The 27,300-nt window shown below is 42.6% G+C and overlaps 1 protein-coding gene across 1 annotated transcript; it reads right to left on the bottom strand.

The window, feature by feature from the left end:
* Positions 1-377: 377 nt before the first annotated feature.
* On the bottom strand, positions 378-27,300 carry LOC134910915 (5-hydroxytryptamine receptor 3A-like). Its single transcript, XM_063919301.1, has 9 exons — positions 27,171-27,300; positions 26,883-27,046; positions 23,574-23,618; positions 15,377-15,486; positions 14,088-14,257; positions 13,332-13,492; positions 8,284-8,494; positions 3,334-3,615; positions 378-795 (listed from the first exon to the last, which is right to left on the bottom strand). Exons 1-9 carry the CDS (start codon positions 27,298-27,300, stop codon positions 527-529), a joined length of 1,542 nt encoding a protein of 513 aa, XP_063775371.1. The 3' UTR covers positions 378-526.

The following is a 27,300-nucleotide window of genomic DNA, read 5'->3' as shown; positions in this document are numbered from 1 at the left end:
TCCCCGTGCTCATACCAGCCACAGAAACACTGGTGTAGCTCATACTAAGGGCTAGATGTACTAAGCCTTGAAAAATGAGGAGAGTGGAGAGTGATAAAGTACCAGCCAACCAGCTCCTAACTGTCATTTTTGAAACAGGGCCTGTGACACAGCAGGTAGGAGTTGATTGGCCGGTACTTTATCACCCTCCACTTTATCACTTTTTCATGCTTAGTACATCTGGCGCGAATTGTCCCATTAGTAAACTGTTCAAAAATGGTATAAAGATTTGGCAAAAACCATTGTCTTTCCTTTGTATGTATATATTTCTCAGAACATATAGAAAATTAGCAGTTATCATGAAAGTGCATTTGGTGCTTAGCAGAGAAGTGCCATCATCTACACTTTACCCACAAATTTCATTATAGAATGGAAAATAACATTTCAGCATTATCAACAACGAAGAAAGTCCCATAAATGATACTGATTAGCGTTATCAGTATCTGTTCCCAGTATCATTGGTGTCTGGGGAAATGTATTTCTTTACCTATATGTTATACCAGACACACCACACACTGATGATGATGATGGCATATGAACCAATAAAGATCAGGTACAGACGATACAGCAGAGAGTCCAACACATAGCCAACCTGCACCCACTCTTCTTCCTGTGCCCGCAGCTGGTTCCTGCTCTCCAACATTTCTCGCACCATTTGCAAGTTTTGGCTGATAAGGGCCAGCTGCCTCTCTGTGCCCGGACACAAAGCGTCTGGAGGGAGCAGCTCCAGGACTGTCGGGAAGAACTCCTTGTGCTCTGTGTGTAGAGAGAGATGAGATAGATAATGCCTGCATGTGGCAAATTATAGATTTGTTCCTGCATGTACTTTATATGCTGTATAATAAACATATTCTTGGCTATGCTCTAGCACTCAGCAGGATTGTTATAATCACCTCATTTGTCACACTTCTGGTTGGCACTGAGACTTATTGATTGGTAAGTACTTGGGGCACTTTGTCGCATACTGGGAGGGCACTGGTACATCATTTAATATGGGGGTCTCTGTGTGGCATACTGGGGAGCAATATGTGGAGTACTGGGGGGCACTGCAAAATAATATTAATATGGAGGGCTCTTTTTCAAACTGAGGGGACACAAACATAATATCCATATGTAAAGCAATGTGTGGCATACGGGAAGGGGGCACTGGTGTATAATATTTATGTGGGAGGCGCCGTGTGTCATACTGGGGGTCACTATGTGGCACACTGGGAGGAGGCATTGATGCATAATATTAATATGGCAGGCTCTGTGTGGCATACTGGAGTGGGCTGTGTTTCATACTGGCAGCATAATGTGGCATAATGCTTATACAGTGGCATAATATAATTTTACTGGTAAGGGCACCTACAAATTAGTTACCCTGGGACCCTCACAAACCTTAATCCAGCCCTGTGTAAGATGATGATGCTCACCCCCAACCTACCATCTAGTCTCCTCTCCATCACTCCCCTTCTATGTTTCTACGTTCCCTCCTTAATGCAAGGAGGAGCCCCATTTCCAGGAGGACAGTAAGGACTTTGTGCTTAGTTGAATGTAGACTTGTTTACAGAGTAGATCTAACAAATGTTACACTGCACATGCTCCAGAACATAGAAACATGGTATTTGACAGCAGATAAGAACCACTTGGCCCATCTAGTCTGCCCCCTTTTTTTTTTTTTTTTAACTATATTTCTACCTCCAACCTTATTTGATCCTGATTTCTTTGTAAGGATATCCTTATGTCTATCCCATGCATGTTTGGATTTTTGAGACCCTAGTGCATGATTTTGCATTTTTTGGAATTAAACTGTAATTGCCACACTCTTGACCACTCCTGTAGTCTACCTAGATCCTACCCCTCTTGGTGTGTCTACCCTGTTGCATACCTTTGTGTTATCTGCAAAAAGGCATACTTTCCCTTTAATGCCATTTGCAGTGTCACCAATAAAGATATTAAAAAGCACTGGTCCAAGTACAGATCCCAGGGGTACACCACTGGTAACATTTCCCTCCTGTGAATGCACTCCATTTAATACAACTCTCTGTTTTCTATTCTGCAACCAAGATCTTATCCATTCAATAATCTTAGTATCCAATCCCAAGCTTTCGTGTTTATTTAGAAGTCTGCGATGTGGGACAGTGTCAAAAGCCTTACTAAAGGCTATACCCACGGCTCCACCTTTATCCATCACTTTAGTTACACAGACAAAAAAGTCAACAAGGTTTGTTTGATATGATCTCCTCCTAGTGTATCCATGCTGTTTAGATTCACTGGGTGTTTGTATGCACGCACAGGCAGTGCACATGCTCCAGGAACATGGTGTATGCACCGCACAGGCAATGCACATGCCCCAGTGCATGGTGTATGCACGCCAGGGACGTGCTGTGAGTTAAATGGCTCTGGAAGCACTGGCTAGTACCAGAGCCAGATTTACACACAATATATGGTCCCAAGGGTTCATGTGGGCATTAAACAAAGGTGCAGCAGTACATACTGCTTGAAATTTGGTGCGTTTTGGTCAGAGATGTGCTGAAAAGATAGACGCCTCACCTGCCATAGACTTTTTACTCTAGAGTTTTGTCTATAATACACATGCTCCAGAACATGGTGTATGCATGCACAGGCAATACAAAATCGAACACACTTCAGTCACATCTCCACTTGTGAGTCGCTACAGAAGAGGTGTAACTGGGCTGTAATAGGGCATTTGGTGTGGCTGTGTCAGTGGAACTGCTAAACAGGTTATTGCGACCATTGCATTGCAAGCCCTCTATGAAAATATTAACGACATGCTAAATGCATAGTCATTATACTGTGCAGGACACCATCAATGTACAATAGTCTTGCAATGTTGTGATTATAACAACTGTCACTGATTATATAACAAATGTTTGTTCTCCATAGACAGGAAGAAAGTTGGGTCAGCCTAGATTGCATTTTTGCTTTCCAGTCATAGGTGGGCACACTGTTGCTATTAAGTGATGATGTTACCCCAACAGGTATTCTTACTCAAACTGAGTAGTGTAGTGCTAGAGGCATATTTATTATGTAAGAGAGCGTGGGCCAAAACATTTTCTTTTCAGTGGGTTTACTGTCTTTTTAATCAGCACATGACAAAGCTGGAAGAGTCACCTGGTCATGAGGTTATAGACTACTTTTGGGCATTAATACTGTGCTGTTAAATTAACTGATCATCCCAGACTAAAGTACTGTTTGTGCTTTGATGCTTTCTTGCAGTTTACAGTCACTGTTTCTACCCTAACCTTTAGATTGCGCATTATATTCTTCAATCCAGCTCATGGACATTACCTTTTTCACTGACTTTCTCATGGCAGGGGCTAGGTGGTGGCTGTCTTTGTGCATCAATTTCATTGGTGGCGGACAGAACAGGGTTATTGGAGGATGAGCTTTCTGCATTGCCATTTGGGTAATGGTAACATATCAGCTGAGCTAGAAAACCCAGGACAAAGCGTCTGACCCAGCAAGGCAGAGAGCCATTTTGTAGAGCTCCGCGATGCAGAACATGAGTGATTATAACCGTCTCCAATAAACTGAGAACAAGCAACGCAAGACAAACCGAGAAATAAATCCCTGAAAAAGAAACATATTACATATAAGTAATAATATGAGATTTTTGTGTCTCATTGTGTAAAACATCTATAATTTGATGATAGCTAAATGGATGTGATAACTATTTTATTGCAATGGGAATTTAAAAACATAAATTCTATATACAGTACAGTATATTCTCCAAGTAAGTCATAAGGTAGACACATATCTTTCCGGAACTGTTTGCCATACTAGTCTATGTCATGCCAGTGATATCATCCACATAGGTTTTGGAACACTGTTTGCCATACTAGTGATACCAGTGATATCATCCACATAGGTTTTGGAACACTGTTTGCCATACTAGTGATACCAGTGATATCATCCACATAGGTTTTGGAACACTGTTTGCCATACTAGTGATACCAGTGATATCATCCACATAGGTTTTGGAACATTTTAAGCCAGTGATCTTCCAACATTAGTGAAAGTAATATAGGTGAGGGAAGACTATATTGCATGTTATTGCTGGGATTTTCCTCCAAGTTTGAGGACTGACACATACAGTGCCACTATATATGAAGCTGGATACACCGAGTGTAGTATGTTATGCCGGCTGTCGGGATCCCTGCGCCCAACATACCGTCGCCGGCATGCTGGCAGCGGAGCGAGCAGCAAAAGAGCCCCTTGCGGGCTTGCTGCGCTCACATCACTGTACTGTTACAGATGGATGTGACCACTGAAATAAGACATTCCTCCCACCTGTGTTGTGCACCTAAAGTCCCGATTCCACTTTTCCTACAAATTATATTTTGGATCGGCAATAATTGGCTTTTCCATTAAGTTACAGAATATTTGTTTGGTTCATAAATATGTTATACAGGTTGAGTATCCCTTATCCAAAATGCTTGGGACCAGAGGTATTTTGGATATCGGATTATTCCGTATTTTGGAATAATTGCATACCATAATGAGATATCATGGTGATGGGACCTAAATCTAAGCACAGAAGGCATTTATGTTTCATATACACCTTATACACACAGCCTGAAGGTAATTTTATACTATATTTTTAATAACTTTGTGCATTAATCAAAGTGTGTATACATACACACAATTAATTTATGTTTCATATATACCTTATACACCCAGCCTGAAGGTCATTTAATACAATATTTTTTATTCTTTTGTGTATTAAACAAAGTTTGTGTTCATTGAGTTATCAGAAAACCAATTTTTCACTATCTCAGTCTCACTCAAAAAAGTCCGTATTTCGGAATATTTGGATATGGGATACTCAACCTGTATCACCTATCTTATATATTATAACTTGTGGTGCTCTGCAGTTTACATAGTAATCTGTATTTCATGCTCATTTGAAAAGGTCAATGGGGCTAATTCAGACCTGATTGGTGCTGTGCGTGTTCGCAGCGATCATGCCTGAACTGCACCGGCGCCACAGTGCGCTGGCGCATGGCAGACAGCCAACAACTGTCTTAGCCCTGCGATTGCCTCTGCCTGATTGACAGGCAGAGGCGGTCACTGGGTGGGAGGGGGCAGGCCGGCGGCGTTTAGCCATCATTTAGGGGGTGCTGTCCAGTCAATGCCCGGACCATTGGTGAAGGGGGCAGGCCGTGGCGGCTGCGTGACATCACATGCAGCCCCTGCGACCTGGACTGTGACGGGTAGCTCCCTGCGAGCGCGCAGGAGCTGCGCTGGCTGGGAGCTGCGCTGGCTGGGAGCTACTTATCCAGTACAAAAGCATTGCCACTGTGCAATGCTATTGTACTTGTGCTGGGGGGGCGGGGGGGGGCTGACATGCGGGGCGGACTAGCCCTGTGCTGGGCGTCCACCCCGCATGTCAGTGAAGCTGATCGTTGATGTTCTAAATTTAGCACATCTACAATCAGGTCTGAATAACCCCCTATATTCCTGTTTATATCTTATGAGGTCAGGAATCAACGTTATATTACAGAGGCGACGGCGAGGTACCGGGAGTCATATAGTTTATGTAGGTTTGTGAGGCACCTGAGTGAAATAGAGTTAGGGGGAGATTAAACAGCACGATACTTATCTCTGTGCTACGAAACATCCTGTATTGTCATAGAGCAGCAAGGCATGACTTTTTTAGTCTCTGGAGGGGTCTTGTGGAAACTGACCCCTCCGGCGTCCATGTCCCTTTGTATGACATCATCACAGTGCTTATGTGACAGGTAATCGCGAGTGAGATGTTGATTGTAAGCTTGCGAGCAGGGCCTTCCTACCTCTGTCTGTCTGTTTTTACCCAGTTTTGTTCTATTACTGTTGTTCTAATTGTAAAGCGCAACGGAATATGCTGCACTATTTAAGAAACTGTTAATAAATAAATAAATAATGTTGCACATGAGCAAAATGTCATAAGGTACACAATTTTTATGTTGTGCAAGAGCATTTGAAAATGTTACTACATTAGAGAGTTGATCGCACCAACAAATGTGTTAGCAGTTGGCAAAAAACATGTGCACTGCAGGGGGGGCTGGACTTATACGGGGGGCTGGACTTATACGGCAGTACCCCTGGACTTATACGGCAGTACCACTGGACTTATATGGCAGTACCGCTGGACTTATGGCAGCACAGGACACCACCATATAACATGTGCAGAGCACTGGCGTGCGCAGCACATTTTATTAGGGGGTGCACCGTCGGAGGGGTGTGTCTAGCACCGCCTTTTGGGCGTGTTTAGCACCATCTATTGATGGTCAACGCATATAAAATATCCACCTTTGTACCAATCCTAATAAAGCAGATACATTGTCAGATGTGGTGGTGTGCACCAGACACACCTGATGGCACTCGCTGCAATTACACTGCTCCTCCTCAGCCTGGTCTGGCTCCCCCTCTCTTTCCCCTGCAAGCTGCAGCAGCTTATTTACAAGTCAGTCACTCACTGACACTGACAGTCGCAGACTAGTTACTGCTGCTGCTGGAAAAACGAGTGACGTGTCAATGCTGCTGCCATCCGCCTGCCAGTATTGAATTTGTCTTCCTAAGAGGAATGCTGGCTGCATGCTGATCCTCATCAATGGCTGGCGTTGGCATAGAATAGAAGGAGAGAGGTGTGTATGTGGTGGGTGTGACGGGTGGGCGTGCGAGCAGCATGACGTAATCACATCACATCACGCTGTTTTTGTACATGGTGGTGGAGCTGGGAATTTGAAAACCAGTGGCAGTGGCACTCTCGATTAACCCAGACGCCCGTTCAGTAATGCAGTCCTGACAGGGTGCAGCGCAGAGGAGACAGTAATCAGCCTGCTCTGCGATCGCTGCATCAGGCATGTGAGATCGGGGTGCCGGACATTAGGGGGTGCCTGTGCGCACCAGGCACCCCCCCTGCGCACACCTATGGTGCAGAGAGAAATAGATTTGGGTGGGGTGTATTCAAACTGAAAACTAAATTGCAGTGTAAAAATAGAGCAGCCAGCATTTACCCTGCACAGAAACAAAATAACCCACCCAAATCTAACTCTCTCTGCACTTGTTTTATCTGCCCCCCCCCCCCCCCCCCTGCAGTGCACATGGTTTTGCCCAACTGCTAACAAATTTGCGGCTACGATCAACTCTGAATTACCCCCTAGGAGTGTAGGAGGAAGAAGTGGTTATAGAAGTTTAGTGTCATACTCAATAAGTTTTTATTTTGACAAACAACAAAAACTTGATAAATTCAGTTTTCCCCTTCACATACATTATACTAGAATTGACAAAGGCACTTAGGCCAATCGTCCAGATAATTGTAACGTGTATGTGGATGACCGATCCAGAAACATCAATCAAACGGGCATACCAGATCGTCCAACTTTTTCTAAGCTGAAAGCCGGCTGCATCGAGCAATGTATGCCAGTGACAAACGCAGGATTTCTAGAGGGGGGTTTCCAAATGTATTCCATAGTCTACCACTCTGCAGAACAGTATTAATATGTAACACTATGGACGTCTATAGTATAGGCTGTATCAAACATTTAAATAATATAAATAAGATAAGTGGTCACGAAAAAGGTTAAACATACTATAATAAATACGCAAACACAATGGAACCAGTACTACACTTTCTAAGCACACATTCTTCCACCTCATGATAAGGCTCCTGTCTCTTGTTCCTGGTAGCTAATCTCTGGTCCAGTGCACTGATTGAGTGCTCAGAGCCATGCACAGCAAACTTGATAGAAGAAGTTGCTACCACTGGGCATGTGTAGCAGCTCTGCTCTGTCTCTTATCTTGCATGATGTGGCAGCAGCTCTAGTAATCATATTATATACCGTTGCTATTGTCAAAATTTGAGCCAATTACCAAGAGAAGGGGGGTTTCCGGGCAACCAGAAACCCCCCCCCCCCCCCCCTGCGTTTGCCTATGTATGCCCTACTGCAGCGGACCAATGGACATTTACCCTATTCCTTCAAATGGGAAGGAATGAGAAAATGTTTCCTCCCCAGGGCTAGAGCAGCAATACTGTGGCCAATACACCGTGAGAGATCTGATTAGCACTTGCGGACGCACAAAGGATTATTTGCAAAGTGAGTGACAAGCTGGTGACTCCTAGTGCTTGGTTATGCATTTAAATACCAAAAAGTGATTTGTGTTTGACTTTGTCAAAAATGATCAAACAAATCAGTGACATACAACTCTATGTACCCGAGGTGACTTATGTACCCGTCATGCAAATTAGAGTGTTACCGATTAGTGGTGTTCCATTGGCTGTACTTGGCAGCAAGTCATTCATAATAAGCAGGAACACTGTGTATCCCAGGAGCAAAGTCATTTTGAAGGATGCTCTGTCAGTGCTGTGTGGTGGAAGGAAGAAGCTCAGGATATCAATCAGCATTAGGAATGCACTAGGGATAAGTAGATTGACCACATACAAGACAGGGCGACGTCTGATCACTACCTGAAACAATCAGGTACAGAATAAAGATCTGAATTTTAGTGACAATATATGTATATTAATTAAGATCTACTATACTACATCATTAACTTGGACAATAAAGAGGGTATTTATGAAGTGCTCCCAGTGCATATCACGATATACTTTGGTCTCGCACAAGTGCACCTAGTCTGTCAGTCCAAGATGCACGGCTGTCCTATACTCCCAGCAGTTGCCTCTGAAACTCTATTGAGGTGTATAGAGGGGTGTAAACATCACATCAGTAATAAAATGTAATCACTCAGCTAAGTTACTGCTTTTTTCTCTCTTTTATGACTTTCATTTTTACAATGAAAGGACATCTTGACATCTTATTAATTACATATTTTATCTGCATGGACATTTTTGTTATATTGCTCACAATTTGCCTTGAAACTAACTTCTTCGCCAAAGAGCTGAGAGCGCAAAACAAGTGCTATTCAAAATATAGGACGAAACCTGAAGCCTTCGCTTTGGGAGGCAATCACGAGACCACCTGTCGGGATCCTGGTGGTCACAATGCCCATGCCGGAATCCCAACAGTCGGTGAAATGCTGCCACCGAAACACCGGCGCCACAGGCTTTACTCCCTCTATGGGTGTCCACGACACCCATAGAGGGAGTATATAACCTGTGGCAAGCGCAGCGAGCCACCGTGCCCACAAGGGGCTTTCTAGCGCTCGCCCCGGGATCCAACTGTCTGGATCATGACCGCCGGGATCCTGGCCATCGGTAAATCATATTTATTCCTCTCTATCAGCTGGGTAAAAATGTAACTAAGTCATATTGCAGAGTAGAAATGTCTTTACAACTCCACATAATAAGGAAATTAACCTTCTGTACATACTAACCTCCCCGAACATAAGGGAGACTCCCATATAGTGGATTGCTCTCCTGGAAGACTAGGCATGACTCCCACAAACCCCTTCAGAGAGGAGTGGGCTGTCTTAGTTACCCAATGACACAATTTGCTCTGAATCTCAGCTTTGTATAGTGAGGGGTGGGAGAACAATGTTGCAGTAGTGGTGCCATGCTCTCGTACTTTGCGACTTTGCGACACGACACAGAATGTCGACACTGTGTTTTTCAGGTAAGTCTGTCTCTAACACTAAACTTAACTCCTAAACATAAGTCTAAACTTAAGCCTAATACTAATGTTGATCATTTTGACAATGGGTGTTATTCAGGTTTGTTAGTAAACTAAAAAAAAGCACACTAATGGGCAAAACCATGTTGCACTGTCGGTGGGGCAAGTGTAACATGTGCAGAGAGATTTAGATTTGGGTGGGTTATATTGTTTCTGTGCAGGGAAATGCTGGCTGCTTTATTTTTACACTGCAATTTAGATTTCAGTTTGAACACAACACACCCAAATCTAATTCTCTCTGCACATGTTATATCTGCCCGACCTGCAGTCCAATATGGTTTTTCCATTAGTGTGCTTTGTTAGTTTGCTAATTCTATGGGTGGAATTCAAAAGTTTGAAAAGTCAGTTGGGTGTCTGTTTTATCCTGTCTATTAGATCGGAAAAAACTGACTCCCAACTGACTTTTCAAACATTTGAATCTCCTCCCTTATGTCAGCATTATCTCCCATGTCAACATTTTACAGGTGTCGACATTAATATTGTCAACATTTTAACCATCGACAACATGACAGCATACTGCTCATGCTGTTTCGGGCTGGGGCATGAAGGGCCCACCAGGTAAATGCAGTGCTAGGGGCCTATACTTAAGGGGTGTAGTCAGTCAGTCAGTCACCAGAGGGGGTGTGGCCTTCACCAGAAAGGCTTGTGATATGTACAAAGATATTTAGATTTAGGTGGGGCATGCTCAAACTGAAATCTAAATTGCAGTGTAAAAATGAAGCTTTCTAACATTTGTGGGCTACATGCAAAAGCAGCCCGTATTTACCCTGCACATAAAAAATATAAATGTATTTGTTCCCCTTGCATGGCAACATGGTTTGTTCCAGACAAAAAGTTACTTGCTTTTTTTTACAAACATGAATCAGGCCCTTAGTTTGTATAGGAAGATGCTCAAACCATATAGGAGTGCCGGTGATAGCAGCGGGGTCGGTGACACCCAGTGTGCCCAAGAGACCCCCTGTGTATGCCGGAAGAACGCTTGAAAGGGGGTCATAGCTTTTTTGGATAGGGGCACATCACTAAATGGGGCATGGCCTCGCAGGAAGCCGCTGATAACCTCACCCAGGGGCGTGGCCAGCATCTCCGAAGATGCTGGGCTTTCCCCGGAAGACTCTCGGCTCCTTTCACTTCTCAGGAGCCGAGAGCTGCAGGATAATGTCAAACTGCAGAGGAGCCAGCAAATTGGAGTCAACCCCTGGTAACGGGTTTATCTAGGGGTCTGAGTGCCCCTGGCAAAGTAAGGTACTGACACCCCCATATTTAAAATGGTGAAGGCATGTGTGCCAAAAAAGGAGCGTGGCCAAACAATAGTACCCCCAATTCAAATGACACCACACAGTAGTGTCCCTTACTCACATTACACCGTACAATGTCCATTATTCATGTTACGCCACACATTTGTACCACTTATACACTTTACGCCTTACACTGGAGCCTTTTATTAACATTATGCTACAAAGTAGTGCCCCTTATACACATTATGCCACACAGTAGTACCCCTTATACACATTATGCCACAGAGTAATGCTCCTTACACATTGAGTGTGTATTCCAGCTCCTGCCAGGATATCACCACTTCTGGTACATGCTGGGACATAGTAATTTCCCTGTTCTCCCTCTCCATGCCAATGGGCGGTAGTATCTATCTATCTATCTATCTATCTATCTCTCTATATATATATATATATATATATATATATCATCCATCGTCCATGATAAAGGTGCATCTCTTGCACCAAACAGCTGTTGACCAAGGCTGACATTTGGCTGAGGATGTGATTGCCATTCCCTATATCAAAGTTATGATGAGTACTTGCTGTTTATTTTCATCCTCTGAAAATAAATAAGGTAGGCACCTGCCATATACTGTTTATGCCAGAGTTCTGACTATAAAAATTATTAGAATAATACAAATAAGATATTTCAAACATATTCTTTGTATTTTTCATATACTTTATACATTCAAAACTCTAGCGCAAACGTTACTATGACAGGAAAGGTTCTGCCTCACCTGCCTCACCCCACATTACGTCATGCTGCTATATATATGTATTTAGCAGCAGCACTCTTCTCTGCCGGCGCCCCTGGCGAGTGCCATTCTGGCCAAGGGGTGGATACTTAATGGTCCTGCTCCACCAAATAACTGACCCTCTTTTAGTGTAATAATGTATAATTCAAGTACACCTGACCCCTAGAGGAGGGAGTGGACCCTCAGGCAGTGGGCCCCACTAGGGATTTCTCCTACACCTCTGTGGGCCAGTCCGACCCTGTGCCCACATGAAAGCCTGGATTTCTGAATGCCTAGATGTACAGTCCTCACATAACCCACTTAAGGGCCCCATACACTAGGGAGATGTATCTCAGCAATGACTTGCACGCAATTTTCCTGCAATCTGGCAGGGAGCTCCCCAGGAGGCCTGTGATTGCGATTTGCTACTTGAGTGTATTTTTACATGTGATATATCTCATGCAATCTAATGTTATTAACCCTATTTCCATGCAATTGAGAGAAATCTAACGTGCAGCACGTGTGATCTGCGATTGCGATGGGAGACACACGGGAACGTGCGTTGCATCGCAATAGCACGAAAAGGACATGCAATGTGACCCTTTTTATGCAATCCATCGCAGCAATTCGTCTCAATTGCATGAAAACAGGCAATTTCCCACTAGTGCATGGGGCCCTTTACTCTCAGAATCTCACAGCACACTAATTGCTCTAGGGCACAGGTTCTCAAACTCGGTCCTCAGGACCCCACACAGTGCATGTTTTGCAGGTCTCCTCACAGAATCACAAGTGACATAATTAACTCCACCTGTGGACCTTTTAAAATGTGTCAATGATTAATTAATACACCTGTGCACCTGCTGGGTTACCTGCAAAACATGCACTGTGTGGGGTCCTGAGGACCGAGTTTGAGAACCTGTGCTCTAGGGTGGTACTGTATGCAGAGTTCTTCCTCTTTCTACCTACAAATTAAGCACTGGTCATCGAGAGACAGACAGATCATTTTGGAAGTAAATTCAGATTCATGCTTGATTCAGAGTTAAAAGCTAATTACAGGAAAAAATTGCTTCCAAACATACGCATACCATGTTGCAATGCAAGAGGTGCAAATGCAGTTATTATTTTGCATGCAGAAAAATGCTGTTGCATATAACAATATTGGCCAGTTTTATTTTTACCCTGACATTTAGAATAAAGCAATACCCCCTCTCCAGGGGGGTATTGAAAACTGGGGGTCATGTGCAGCAGGCCCCGCACCATTAAGTGGCCCCCCGTACCTGTTTGAATGTGTGTCTTCAATGCAGTTCACCAACTCTCTATGCGTGACCCATGGCAACAACTTTTCAATGATAAAGTCATAAAGATAGTGCATTTTCAGATGTAAGTAAAGACTTTGGCACATTGTTTGCTAGCTGCTCCGGGACAAGGTTAGGGAGTTAAAAACCCCTTTTCCTTCCACAACAGGAGTCAGCACATGGCATTGGAAGCACAGTGGTCTGTACAGTGGTGCAGAGTGTGAAGTACACTGCCCCCCTGGAGGTGGCAGCTGCTAAAGTCATGACCACAGCTGCATCCGACTCATTGTCAGGCCCTATGTATCCATAATGTTATTACTGTTGTTTTTCCTGTTATATTTTCTTGCATTAACACTCAGAAAAAATTCTTACCCAAAATGTTATTATATCCCATTCGTCAATGCCAAATCTCAGGATATCAGGTGCTCCTTCTATCCTCAGAAGCTCCCACTCTCCACTTGTCTCCAAATATTGCAAAGAGTTTTGAAGAATCTGTTCCACGGGAAGAGCCAGGCCCAGACGTACATCCCTCACTGTAATAGGATTACAGGTATTACACACATTTATATGGAATTCATTTAGTGGTACTGTATATACAGTATGTAGAGTGTCTATATAAAGTTACACAAAGAGAGGAATAGAATAATGCACTGTAGCTAGAGACTGTGCAGAGGGGTTGGGTTCAAGAGACCGCCAGTCACCATACCTGACGCCGGGATCCTGGCTGTTGGATGGCCAGCGGGTGAATGTGTGCAACAAAGCCCCTTGCACACTGCGCTCACCACAGGTTCTATTCCCATGGAAACCCACAAGTGGGAATAGTCCTTGTTGGTCGGCATGCCGACCGGCAGGCTATTGAGGCTTCAGGATCCCGGAGTCGGTATTGTGATCAGGGGTCTCCGGACCGCATCCTGTGCAGATATCTACTACCTGTATTCGGTTTGTTATGTGGATAACACTCCAGTGAACACGATACATTGATTCATTATATATAGATTTGACCTAACAATATGAGATTGTGTTTTCATTATTTTATGTACTTGTGCTGTTCTGTGCTACATGCTTTCAGTATGGTAGACGGATTGTCCAGTGTTAGAGTACAAGTTATGTGTGATCCATATTACATACCTGTGTGCATGTAGGAGCCAAAGGTAAGTGAGCAGTTCTGAACATCAAATGGAAAGTTGAAGATACCAAGGTTACAGGAGCTGACCACTCGAAGCATTCGGTCGTAGCGAACACGTCCAGTGTGATTTACATACACAAAGGGTGTGCGCTGTGACTTATCCTCATCTATGCTAAAGAAAACAAATTGTCCAGTGACAATATAGAACAATAACCACTACATACAAGCATGCACAAAATAAAGTAACATTTCAGTACAGAGCTCCACTCTTTAAACTTTGTTTGATGGCCTACAGTTGGGACTGGCTGTTGGCATGCCGGTTGTCAGTATCCCGCAACCGGCATACTGGCAGCCAGCTGTCGGGATACTGACAACTCAAGCTGTCGGGATACTGACAACTCAAGCTGTCGGGATACTGACACCTCGCTGGGCTCGCCACGTATCAGATTTGGTGGCAAGCTTCGCTCACCACAGGTTATATTCCCACTCGGGTGGTGGTGTGGACCCACCACCCTAGTGGGAATACGGCACTGCGGTCAGGATTCCGACTGCCAGCATTTAGCCACCTGTCGGGATTCCGGAGTCGGGATCCTGAATGCTGGGATCCTGGCAGGAAGTATATTAACCGCATACCTGTCAAACAAGCTCTAAAAGTTACATGTAAAGAGTGTGGTACATCCAGCTCTGCACCATAGCATATGCTTCCAGGTTCAAGTGTTTTTAACATTTGCTTTGATAAAAAAAAAATGCATTTGCTATTTCATTTGATTAAAAAAATCCTCTGTAATATAAGAGGTATAGTATCAAATGAAAGTTATAAAAAACTAATTACAAAATATACCTGTAAAGTTATGTAAAGAATCAGGTTCAGAGGTCATCATTAATCCCCAATCAGAAACAGCTAAATAGTGCTCATCACTGTCTCCATCATTATGCATTTGCACCAGGCCTCCAGTACCCACAAGTACATAATCTACATATGGAGAACATTTTTTTGTGGGCCTAGGTAGAACAGACTTGGCTATTCTATGCTAAGCAAATGTGTGCACCCAACTTAGAATGAGCAGCATCTGTCCGAGTCTTTACTTCTCTATCCCTGGGTTCATTTTCTCCTATCCCAGAAGGATGTCTTAGAAGATACTGCATGACTATTTTTGATGGAATAATTTCAAATATATAATTAAGGTAGAGGTGTATCTAATATTTAACCACATCTAAAAGATTATCTTGCTACCCATCTAAATTTCTTACAGCACACTATGTCAGTATAGGCATGCAGATCACCACGTACAACTCGTAGACAATTATGTCCGGCATCCAGATGTCCTCTACTGGCAGTGAAATTTTCTCAATCGCTCCACATTTCGCCGGACTCCAGGTCAAGAATTCATGCTGCCAAAACTGAGCAAAAATGGGGAGACTGAAGCATTGGAAATTGGGCATCAGTGTTATTGACTCTTCCTCATCAGCAATGGCCATGAAGCGAGACTATATAGTTGTACCATTTGCCGCCACTTATTCTGGACTTCTGTAAACCAGGCCCATATGCTCGTGTGAGCCAACCATATTTTACACCAGGGGTGTGCATTATGTTATAGCTCAAAGGCCGTGTTGGGAGATTGTACTCATTAAAGGAGACACAATAAAAAAACTTTATTCACTTAAACTACCGGGGGTGTGGCCGTAGCAACACCTTTACTCACCACTACAGCAACATCATCACAACCCCAGCAACACATCCTCCTGCACTGCCAATGTGCTCTCTCCATTTGGTTCTCACTACTATATGGTCAGTTGTGGTGCCCTCAAACAGATGGAGTCCTGAGGCTCTTAGAGAATAATTGCGCTTCCTGTGTCATTAGATTTATGAATATATTTTGTTATGTGGCTTTGTTTGCTTTGCGTGTAAATGTTTGCTATAAGGTCCCAGTCAGGCTCTGACTATGGGAATGAAAATAAAGTATACAATATTCTTTATAATGTAACAGAAAGCAGACAATCCTTGTTAGTAGGCTATTCAATTAAATGAAAGCCCCATGCCACTGGGTGACGACACATTACGATATGTACGATAACGATCTGTTTTGGAATATCTATCTCTCATATTGTGGTCCATATCGTTCATATATTCATCCATGAATGTTAACTATATCATTGAGCTGCATGTTCAGGGAGTGCAGGGGATGATGTCACTGAACGATATCGAACATCATTATCGTTCAGTGTGTATGCACTGGCGATCTCCCCTAATTAGTAATCAGCAATATAGCGCTGATTGCTAACTAGGAGAGGTCACCAGTGTGTACCCGGCTAACTCTCTGTAATTCCTTTACTTTTGTTTTAATTAAAACCATTGATAAATTCATTCAACATTTTGGCTTATTCCATAATGTAGTGTATCATATCTTTAAAAATGATGAAGTTGGGAGATCAGCAAAAACAGATGCATGGCAACTTTGATTGGCCACCAGGCTGCCTGTCACATGCAAGTCTCTGTTGAGTCCTACGCAGATGTGTAATTCCCACTCCTCTCATGCGCAACAAATGTTATCATTCACAACGAGTTTTATAACTCGTTGATAAATAGGCTGAAATGGGCTGAAATGAACTGAACTTACACCGTTTGGACGGGATCCGGTCTGAAGATCGACAGTGTCTAGGTCGACAATGTTTAGGTCGACCACTATAGGTCGACAGTCACTAGGTCGACATGGATGGAAGGTCGACAGGGGTTCTAGGTCGACATGTGCTAGGTCGACAGGTCTAAAGGTCGACATGAGTTTTTCAAAAAAAAAATTCTTTTTTTGAATTTTTTCATACTTAACGATCCACGTGGACTACGATTGGAACGGTAAAATGTGCCGAGCGAAGTGGTAGCGGAGTGAAGGCACCATGCCCGAAGCATGCCATGCGAGGGGACGCGGTGCACTAATTTGGGATCCCGGTCACTCTACGAATAAAACGACACCCAAAAGAAAAAAATCCTCATGTCGACCTTTAGACCTGTCGACCTAGAAACCCTGTCGACCTTCCATCCATGTCGACCTAGTGACTGTCGACCTATAGTGGTTGACCAAAACATTGTCGACCTAGACACTGTCGATTTGATGAACCACACCCGTTTGGACATATCACTTGTTTCTGATCAAAAATAAAGTGTTAAATAAAAAAGCCCAAAAAACAATAGATTGGCGGCTAAATCTGGGGTTCCTACCAGAGGGTCACATATAACAAAGGCTATGTCCCCAGGTTGTGTGTGGCTGTACTACACCAGGAGATGGCAGTATTTCCTGATTTATTATAGTTGTACTACTTAGGCTATGTACACATCAGTGCAATGGCCGCACGATGCGACATAGCTTGCAATGGGGTTCCAACATCAAGTGGCGATGTCAGCTGCGATAGGGGTAAGTAATATCACATTTTGGACCTGCATACAGGTCTGAAGTGTGATGATAGATATGACCCGTGGGATCGTGCATCATATCCTGCATTGTGCATACACAATATGCAATATCGCAAGGAACCTGCCAATATCTGCCAGATCATATGCGATATTGCATAGTGTATACGCACCCTTACTGTTTTATTTCTGTTGGTACCTATACAATTGTTATTTTTTTATTTAAACATATCACAAATGTACAGAGCGCAATTAGCAGTAATTGCAAAAAATAAAAACAAGAGGGAAAAGAATGTCCGCACAAGTACAATAAATATAGGTGGTCATTCCGAGTTGTTCGCTCGGTAATTTTCTTCGCATCGCAGCGATTTTCTGCTAACTGCGCATGCGCAATGTTCGCACTGCGCCAAGTAAATTTGCTATGCAGTTAGGTATTTTACTCACGGCATTACAAGGTTTTTTCTTCGTTCTGGAGATCGGAGTGTGATTGACAGGAAGTGGGTGTTTCTGGGCGGAAACTGGCCGTTTTATGGGAGTGTTTGAAAAAACGCTACCGTTTCTGGGAAAAACGCGGGAGTGGCTGGAGAAACGGAGGAGTGTCTGGGCGAACGCTGGGTGTGTTTGTGACGTCAAACCAGGAACGACAAGCACTGAACTGATCGCACTGGAAGAGTAAGTCTCGAGCTACTCAGAAACTGCACAGAGAAGTCTTTTCGCAATATTGCGAATCTTTCGTTCGCAATTTTGATAAGCTAAGATTCACTCCCAGTAGGCGGTGGCTTAGCGTGTGCAAAGCTGCTAAAAGCAGCTTGCGAGCGAACAACTCGGAATGAGGGCCATAAAGTATAACACATATATTCATAGTCAGTGTGTGGGACAGTGTAAACTACTCTTAACAGTAAAAACGTACACATTTTTTTTCTTTAATATCAGGAGAGGACAGGACTTTTCCCTCCAAAAAAATTATGTTCTCATCAATGGCGGAACTTATAAGTGGTTGGCCAAGGTGCAAAAATAAAATTTGAGCCTCCTTTCCTCCAACCCAAGTTGACATATGGCAATGGGTGACAGGGAGAGGCAAAGGGTGACAGCGTAAGGCAGTGGGAGACAGAGGGTGACAGCGGAAGGCAAGGGGAGGCATAGGGTGACAGTGGAGTGTAAGGGGAGGTAGAGGGTGACAGGAAGAGGCAGTGAGCAGAGGCGGATTGGCCATAGGGTTTACAGGGAAGATTCCCGGTGGGGCCTGTTTTGTTTGAGGACATGTGGTCCTTTAAATAGACATAATGAATAAGATGCAAAATAATTTGCATATATGAAAATTACTGCCACTTAGCCTGATTGCAGATGATCTAGTGTATGCCCTGTCTGCCTGCTTGGCTGACATATAAGATTGAGTGAATAGTGATTGGGATACGGTTGGTGTAATAATCAAGAAAATATATCTTTCTAAAGAATGATATAGTTTCCTAAATTCTAAAGGTATATCATATAATGTGCTCATAATATTTAATTGTATTTCCTTTTAACTTCCCCCTTGATGCTGGACATGCCCACTATCTGGAAAGTCTTGGGGGAGGGTGCTGCTGCCATGGCCCATGGCTAGACCTTACACCTCTGGTGCTGCCCATGTGGGGCCACTAGTACAAATTTTTCCAGGGCCGCTTTTTGTTCCCAATCCGCCCCTGGTAGTGAGTGTCCGGAAGAGGTAGTTGGTGACAGGGAGAGGAAGTGGGTGACAGTGGTAAAAGCACAATGTCCTGCACGGTTCAGAGAACAGTTACACCGGTTGTGAGCTGCCTTTAATTCATCGAAGCAGTGAATCAGAAAAATGTACAGCTTTCTGTTAATCAGAGGCAGTAAGTGGCTGTAATCATCAGCGCTGATAGGTGCCGGGGCTCATTATCAATCCGGTACACAGAAGGTCAGCCCTGCCTCCCTAATCTAAGGAGCAAGTTCTCTGGCAGTGGGGCCCACCCTGCTCTCTGCACTGGGCAATTCATCTGACATTTTCCAAAATGGTCTGTGGGGGACCAGTAGATAACTCATTGCTGGTCTGGGCAGCAGTGGGCCCCTTAGTCCACAGGCACCCCGGAGCAATGTATCTGCTCAACCAATGATAGTTCCACCCCTGGGTCTCATGCCAACCCTTGTGTTGAATGTAAGTTCTGACAGAAAGGTATCCATGTAGCTTTCCCATAATTTGAAAAAAATCTGCACCCTAGCCTCCTTATGGTGTGATGCCTCCAGCCAATCCATTTTAAACAGGAAAAAAATAAAAATCTTGAAAATAGAGACAAACTAGCATGGTGGCGATGGATCCAGTGCTATAGGATGGCTGTTTTTTTTTTTTTCAGCAGAGATAATAAATTGGCGTTTCTTAAAACCTTTAGTGTATCTAATACCCGGCGGTGTTATTCCAACTATTGCCCATTCCAGCATCAGCGGTAAGTAGTTGAGCAGATGGACAGTTAATCTGCTCCCAGAATCTTTTACTTGGTGGGCAATCTCACAGACAGTGATATAATGAGGCATCTACACAGGCACATATAAGACAAGACAAATGGGATTGTAAACCCATTATGCTACATCAAGATGGGGATAGATGCCCTCTGTAAAATGAATGAGTATACATTCTCCATCTTTGCCCCCTCCTCTCTAGCCTGCAGCGCAGTAGTTTCTGAGCACTAGGGTCACTAGGTGACCTTAGCGCTATGCCAAAAACTAATGCACATGGCTGTTTTCCCAGTGATTTGCCTACTGTGTATGTGCGAAATGCCAGGAAAATGGCTGCCACACTGTTTACCCGGTGACTTGTGCAGCACTGCTGCTGCCAATGCGGGAGGAGTAATTATTCAAGAAATGGGTGCACCGCACATCTTGCACCCGTTATAGATATGTCACTACCATACATCTATTTTTATCATAATAATGTGCACGCAGAGTAGTATAAAATATGAAATGGCTTTGGACAGGACATTCTCATTTTGGAATCCACATCCGTGGAATTAGACATAACTATGGTAGATAAAGAGACCAGGATATTTGAAGTGTAATGTTGTGCTAGTAAGAACCTGAAATCATGAACTGTGAGAAAAGGAGAAAAAAAAAAACTTAATAGTGTCATTATTTGTTAGATGCCAGACACAGCTAAGTCCCTCCCTTGCCCAAGAGCGGAATGGAAGTGCGGCCTCACCGTTTTGAAATTCAGGATTTGCTAAGAAGAGGAGGAAAACAGAGTGGTGACTACTAAGATTCCAAGCATTTCTGTTAATATGCCAGGTTGACCAAGCAGTCATTAAAAGTAGATTATCTAATAAGTGAGGTGGAAACTGTTGCTTGTGCATGAGTAAAAAGCAAATTACATCCATCCAGGGCAGAAACTGCTGCTCTAGCAATGTGTCAGCATAGGAGTCTTGTTTATGTAACCAATCTTTAATATAGCTACACATAGCAGCTTGTGAGTTTAAAGCTGAACATTCCGGAAACTGACGCCGCCCCTCAGCCTTGTCTTCTGCAGAACAACCATTCTAATTTTAGTTTTTGACATTCCAAATAAATGACAAAAGGATTTGAGAACAGCAGCCTCATCTGATTTAGAAAGTATAACTGGCAGCACTTGTAGCGGATACAAAATTTCTTATAAATACGCTCATTTTAATAAGGTCTGCTCTACCTAAAGAAGAGAGAGGGAGGCAGCACTGCCACATGCCCAAGAGGGTTGTACCTCATCACCTAAGGAAAGATCCAACAATTTTCCAATATTAATCGCAAACCCAGAAATTTCACCAAAACAAGCTATTTTAGCCATAAGGGGCAATAAACTCACAGCCGGGTTGCCTAACTTAACTTCCCACTATCCTATCTGGATACCTTTGAACTGCTGCCAAATTGAAGTAATCTAATAAGGGGGTCCAGGGTAAGGTTAAAAAGTAGTGGATAAAGTGGGCAACCTTGTCAGGTATCCCTAAACAAAGGTAAAGGGTCAATTCGCAAGTCATTAACAATCAGTGAGGTTGTTGGGGAAGTGTAAATGAATTAATACATTGTGTAAGAGAGGACCCAAAGTCCCTAATTGCCAAAACATTATGTAAATGAGGCCATAAAATCTTATCAAAGGCCTTCTTGGGGTCGAAACTTAAAATAACATTTTGTGAGTTATGCTGACTCATGGATGCCAAAATAGTCAACAGTGCCATTTTACTCCTTTAAACGAGTGCCTGCCATGTGTAAAGCCTAAATGATGAAACGTAACTAAGAATGGAAACAATCGCTGCAATAGAGTTGATATTATTTTGGTGATTAATTTTAAATCTTGGTTTAGAAGGGAGATAGGACAGTAAGAAGCAAGCAATTCTGGGTTCCTAATAGAATAATATACTGTAAGATGATTTAAAGCCAGCATAAGATCAATTTTCTGCATGCATCTTTTGTAACAAGTTTGTCAACATGGGCACCAGAGGCAAACGCAGGATTTCCTGAGGGGGGTTTCCATATTGCACACATATACATAGCACACCACACACACACACACACACACACACACACACACACACTTGCATTGCATACACATGCATACTGTAGCACACCGCACACACATACTGTGTACATAGCACACCATACATACATACATACATACAGTAGCTCACCACACACATTGCATACATACACATAAATAGCACACACATATACATTATATGGCACAGCACACACACAGTGCAAACACACATACACATGAATATACATTACACACCACACACATATTATACACACACACTGTATCTATAGGACACCCCACACACGCATATACATAGCACACATTGCACACACATACATAGCATACAACACACATGCTATACATACACACATATACATAGCACACCACACACACATTGCACACACATACATAATACACCACACACATAAAACACATTGCAAACTCATACATAGCATACCACATACACAAACATAATTACCTGGCAGCCCCTGCATTTCAGATTGTGAGGATGAAGGAGCAGCTGTGGGATGAGCATGTGCAGAAACTCCCCAGCTCTCCCGTCCATGCCGGTCAAAGCTCTCTGCCGCGATCGCAGTTTATTTTGAGACGGAGACACAGCTGTCTCCATCTCTGTTGAAAATAATCTGATCCATCAGGGTGGGTTTCTGTTTACTCAGAAACCCCCCCTGCGTGCGCCACTAGGCACCAGGTCATCTTTCAATAATTTATAGTAGTCTCCTTTTAGACCATCATGGCCTGGGGACTAATTAGAAGGCAAAGAGGAAATGACACTGAGAACCTCTTCCTCCTGAGATCTCTGCATCCAAAATCTCCCTTTGTGAGGAAGTAAGGATGGTTAAGGAAACCTCCAAAAGTATTCACTAAACTAGACAAACCAGTATCAACATCCGCTGTCTCATACAAAGTAGGACAATATTTGTAAAACAAAGAGATGTCACCCTGTGAGGTACATTGTTTCCCAGAGCTAAGTTCTATTGCCGAAGTGATATAGGATTTACGGCATTGTAACTTAGCAATAGATGCCAAAAGCTTCCCTGATCCATTGCCCCACCGAGTTTCTATGCTTAGTAAAATCCAACCGGCGTTGGGCCTGTTCATTCAAAAATAGCTCCAAAAGCTGATTATTTGGGGTCAGAAACACAAGTATTATATGACAACACCAACTGATCGTGTAAGGCCCCATATTTGAATTGTTATTTTTTGTAAAACCTTCATACATTTGTTTATATAAGGCAGAGCTATGAATAATATAGCCGTTGTCATTACACAAACACATGGACATTTAAATAAATGCAAATATGAGACCACAAATGTGTGAACAAATAGTACACAATATGTTCCCTTGGCAATAAGGAGCAAAGCCATAAGCACATGCTCAGTCAGCATTATAAGAGCATTATTCTCCTTAAAGCCATCTCCTAAATATGCAGTTTTGGTAATTCACATCTTATTGTGATTTTAATTATGACAGAATATAAAGGTTGGTGAATCAAGGCAGTAATTCACAGGGAAAATGTAAGGTAAATGACAAACTAGCTTACAGAAGCGCACAGCCTGGCAGTTACTTACCAGACGCAGCCAGAGGAAAGTGGTGAGAATTTGAGATTTTTCATTCTAAAGGAAAAAGCAGATTTGATAGTACTTAACCAGGAGCAGACATAGGGGGTAATTCCAAGTTGATCGCAGCAGGATTTTTTTTAAGCAATTGGGCAAAACCATGTGCACTGCAGGGGAGGCAGATATAACATGTGCAGAAAGAGTTAGTTTTGGGTGGGTTATTTTGTTTCTGTGCAGGGTAAATACTGGCTGCTTTATTTTTACACTGCAAATTAGATTGCAGATTGAACACACCCCACCCAAATCTAACTCTCTCTGCACATGTTATATCTGCCTCCCCTGCAGTGCACATGGTTTTGCCCAATTGCTAACAAAAATCCTGCTGCGATCAACTTGGAATTACCTCCATAATGCACACATTATACGTCACATAATGGGGGAGATTCAATTGTTTGAAAAGTCAGTTGGTTGTTTTTTCCTATCTAATAGACAGGAAAAAACAGAGACCCAACTGACTTTTCAAACATTTGAATTCCCACCAATGTGTCCAAATTGGTGTTGAAAATTAAAGCCCTGTACACACGGGGGAAATGTGTACTGAGCGATCTAGCACAGACGGCTCAGCACACATCTCTCCTCCCGCTAAGCACACAGCGTGATGTGTGCTGTGTGGAGAGGGGGAGACACACGCTCATTTTCCCAGCGGTAAAATGAGCGATCTCACCAGATTTGGCATTGCCAAATCTAGAGCCAGCGATAGCGATGCATGGGACCGCGCATTGCTGTCGCCAGAACCCCACCCACGGAGAGATCTGTGCTTAATTTCTAGCAATCTAGTCAGATTGCTAAGAATTTAAGCATGGATCTCTCCGTGTGTACCCCCCTTAAGATGTGTTGCACTTGATGAGGTTCACAAGTCTCATAATTTGATATCGACCTAGCAATGTTCCTTTTTTGGAAAGTTCTAATTTGTTGTCCTTTGTTGGACAGATCTTTCTCCAGTATTGCAGACCATGCTTACAAATGCAAATCTACAGGGAAGGCATTTTCTACACACACAGTAAATTGTGTCCATACTAATAAACCCTAAATTTACTAAATAAACTTATACAGATTACATTTTTAATTTCATATTTCAATATCATTGATAAAAATGGAAATAGACCATTAGCTAAAAATGTGCAATAAAATATCCAACTATGCCAAATTTGTGCAGAGTTTTTTTTTGTTCTTAAGTTCCACTCTCCAAATAGAGGTATCTTTAACTCCTGAGCAGGCTCCTCTCTATGGGATATTTCTTATATTAAGGGCATGGTGTCCACAAAATACATATACCAGGAATCAATACGATTTAATATGACAATTATTGATGAGTGTTGTCTCCACTCTAAAATATTGAATCCATCTTTTCAAAGTGTTAGTAAATTGAAAAATGTGAAAACGCATTTTACATTTCCATGTAAAAGGTATAGAATTTCTGTAATGTACATTACTGGTAACAAGGCAAGTTATGAAAAGTAAATAAAGTTAATTTATGAATGTGTTTTATAAGGTCACATGCTACTGGTATACATCTGTTTTTAAATGATATACAAAACAGATAAATATCAGCATTGGAAAAAATGGAGACCTGGGAAAATGCATCTTAAGGTCAGATTGCATTTTATTGAATCATCAATACTTGCATCTTATGCTTTGATATTGCAGCCTATTATCATCGCCCCACGGGTGATAGAACTCTGCAGAGGAATTTAAAATAAATTACATATTTTGAAATAATGTAACTAATTTGTTGACTTGGACTCTTTTTTATTTCTCCTATTCCAATCTGCTTTTCCCAGTTCTTCTCAATTTTGTAGCACCGGTATTTATCTGTTCTGTATTGATAACTCAGGAGAATTCCTCAATAACTGACAGCTTCTACAATTTTTTCACCTCTACTACCACCTCTATTCCCCGACACAAAACCATAAAAAAAGAGGGAAACTCCAATTATATTCTATTTGTTTTATAGGAGAGCACCTGCTGGATAACAACAAGAGTACATTATGGGAGGAGTTGAGCAGATTGGGGATTATCATGCTGAAAGCAGATTACACATATGAATGTGCAGCATGAACGGTGTAATGGTTAGTATTACTGCCTCACAGCACTGAGCTCATGGGTTCAATTCCTACCATCGCCTAACTCCGGTTTTCTCCCATAGTCCAAAAATATACTGGTATTGGCTCCCAGCAAAAAAATAACCCTAGTGTGTAAGTGTGTGCGTGTACATGTGGTAGGGAATATAGATTGTAAGATACACTGGGGATCGGACTGATGTGATCGGTCAAATATTCTCTGTAAAGCGCTGCTACAAAAATAACTGGTAACAAATAAATAAATACGTTTGTACCAACATGCAAAAATAAGATTTGTTGTTAGGTACAAGGATGTTTAAATTAGATAAATGAGTGTAAAATATGCATTTAGGTGGCTCTCTCTTTTTTTGAGGATAGGTACCAATGTATCCTCACTCATGATTCATTTCAGACATAAATGAGTATAAGTTATCAGTATATTAGGAGAACACAGACATTTAAATGAATGAAGGGGATGACCCTAAGTCAGTAGTAGCTTGTACTTTATATAGTGGCTTCCTCAGTGTGCATTGTCAGGTGGTTTTGCAGAAATAGGTGCAATCCTCTTTTAGCGGTCAGTTCCCAAGAGCAGGAAGGGAGTGTGTACTATGACGTGCTCTGAGGGACAAAGCGACACACTTGCACAAATACAGATTTGGCAGTAAGGTGTAATAAATACTACAGTTCACCCTTCTTTCCAAAGTATCTCAATATATGTTTCCAGATTTACCTGCTCTTTAAACAGGTATTTAACAGGGATGTTGCAAAGCGGTCACACTCTTTATGTGTATTATATAATTTGCTATAATTAATGTGCTGTGTATGACTCCAGAGGCGTGAGGCAGAGCTGACCTACATTCTCATGTAGGCAAAGTGTAGAGAGAGAGTGTAGACTGTAGAGCTATGTAGAGTTGGACATAAGCATATATAGGGCGGTACAAGTGAGCACTGATCATGATAGGGAGTAGGAAACCATGGGGCAACCCACCAACAATGATGCTTAGAACTCTGCATATGGGCAAAGATATATAAAACCAATTTTGGCTAACTGGCATTCAACTCTGCTTCAGGCGTTTAGAGCCTGGGCCTCAGAGCTAGGATCTAACAATGTCCCTGCAATTTGAATTCAGCATAACTTAGCCTTATCTATATACTACTTAGACTCCAGTCTCCTCAGCTATAACACACAAGAAATTCTTACCACTCCAAGCACTGCATACATTGTGAATGAGATGTTCACACTAGTGGGGCGGCTGTAATTCAGGGTTGGACGAAATGACTTCTTGGTAAACACCGTTTGCAAGGACTCATGTGAAGGCCCTGCTTCCGAACCTGTACAGTGCAGCTCAGCATTTTCCGCTAGAGCTAGGGAGAGAGAAACAAGATGCTGCTTATGAATAAAACAGGACACAGTTCTATAGTTCAGCAAAGAATAATATGTTTAGAATAATGAGCTGTATAGAGCTTCTATTCAATGTATATAACTTACAGGGCAGGGGAACATAATTTGTGTTAGGACTAGAAGGGCTCCAGACCAGTTTCCCCAAGAGAAAGATCTTCCATGTAAATTCTGTTTTCCCAAAACATTCCCATAGACAAAGGATGCCGGGAAATGCCAT

This window comes from Pseudophryne corroboree, chromosome 4 (assembly GCF_028390025.1).
Source record: "Pseudophryne corroboree isolate aPseCor3 chromosome 4, aPseCor3.hap2, whole genome shotgun sequence".
NCBI lineage: Eukaryota > Metazoa > Chordata > Amphibia > Anura > Myobatrachidae > Pseudophryne > Pseudophryne corroboree.
This window is presented reverse-complemented; position numbering and strand designations above follow the sequence as displayed.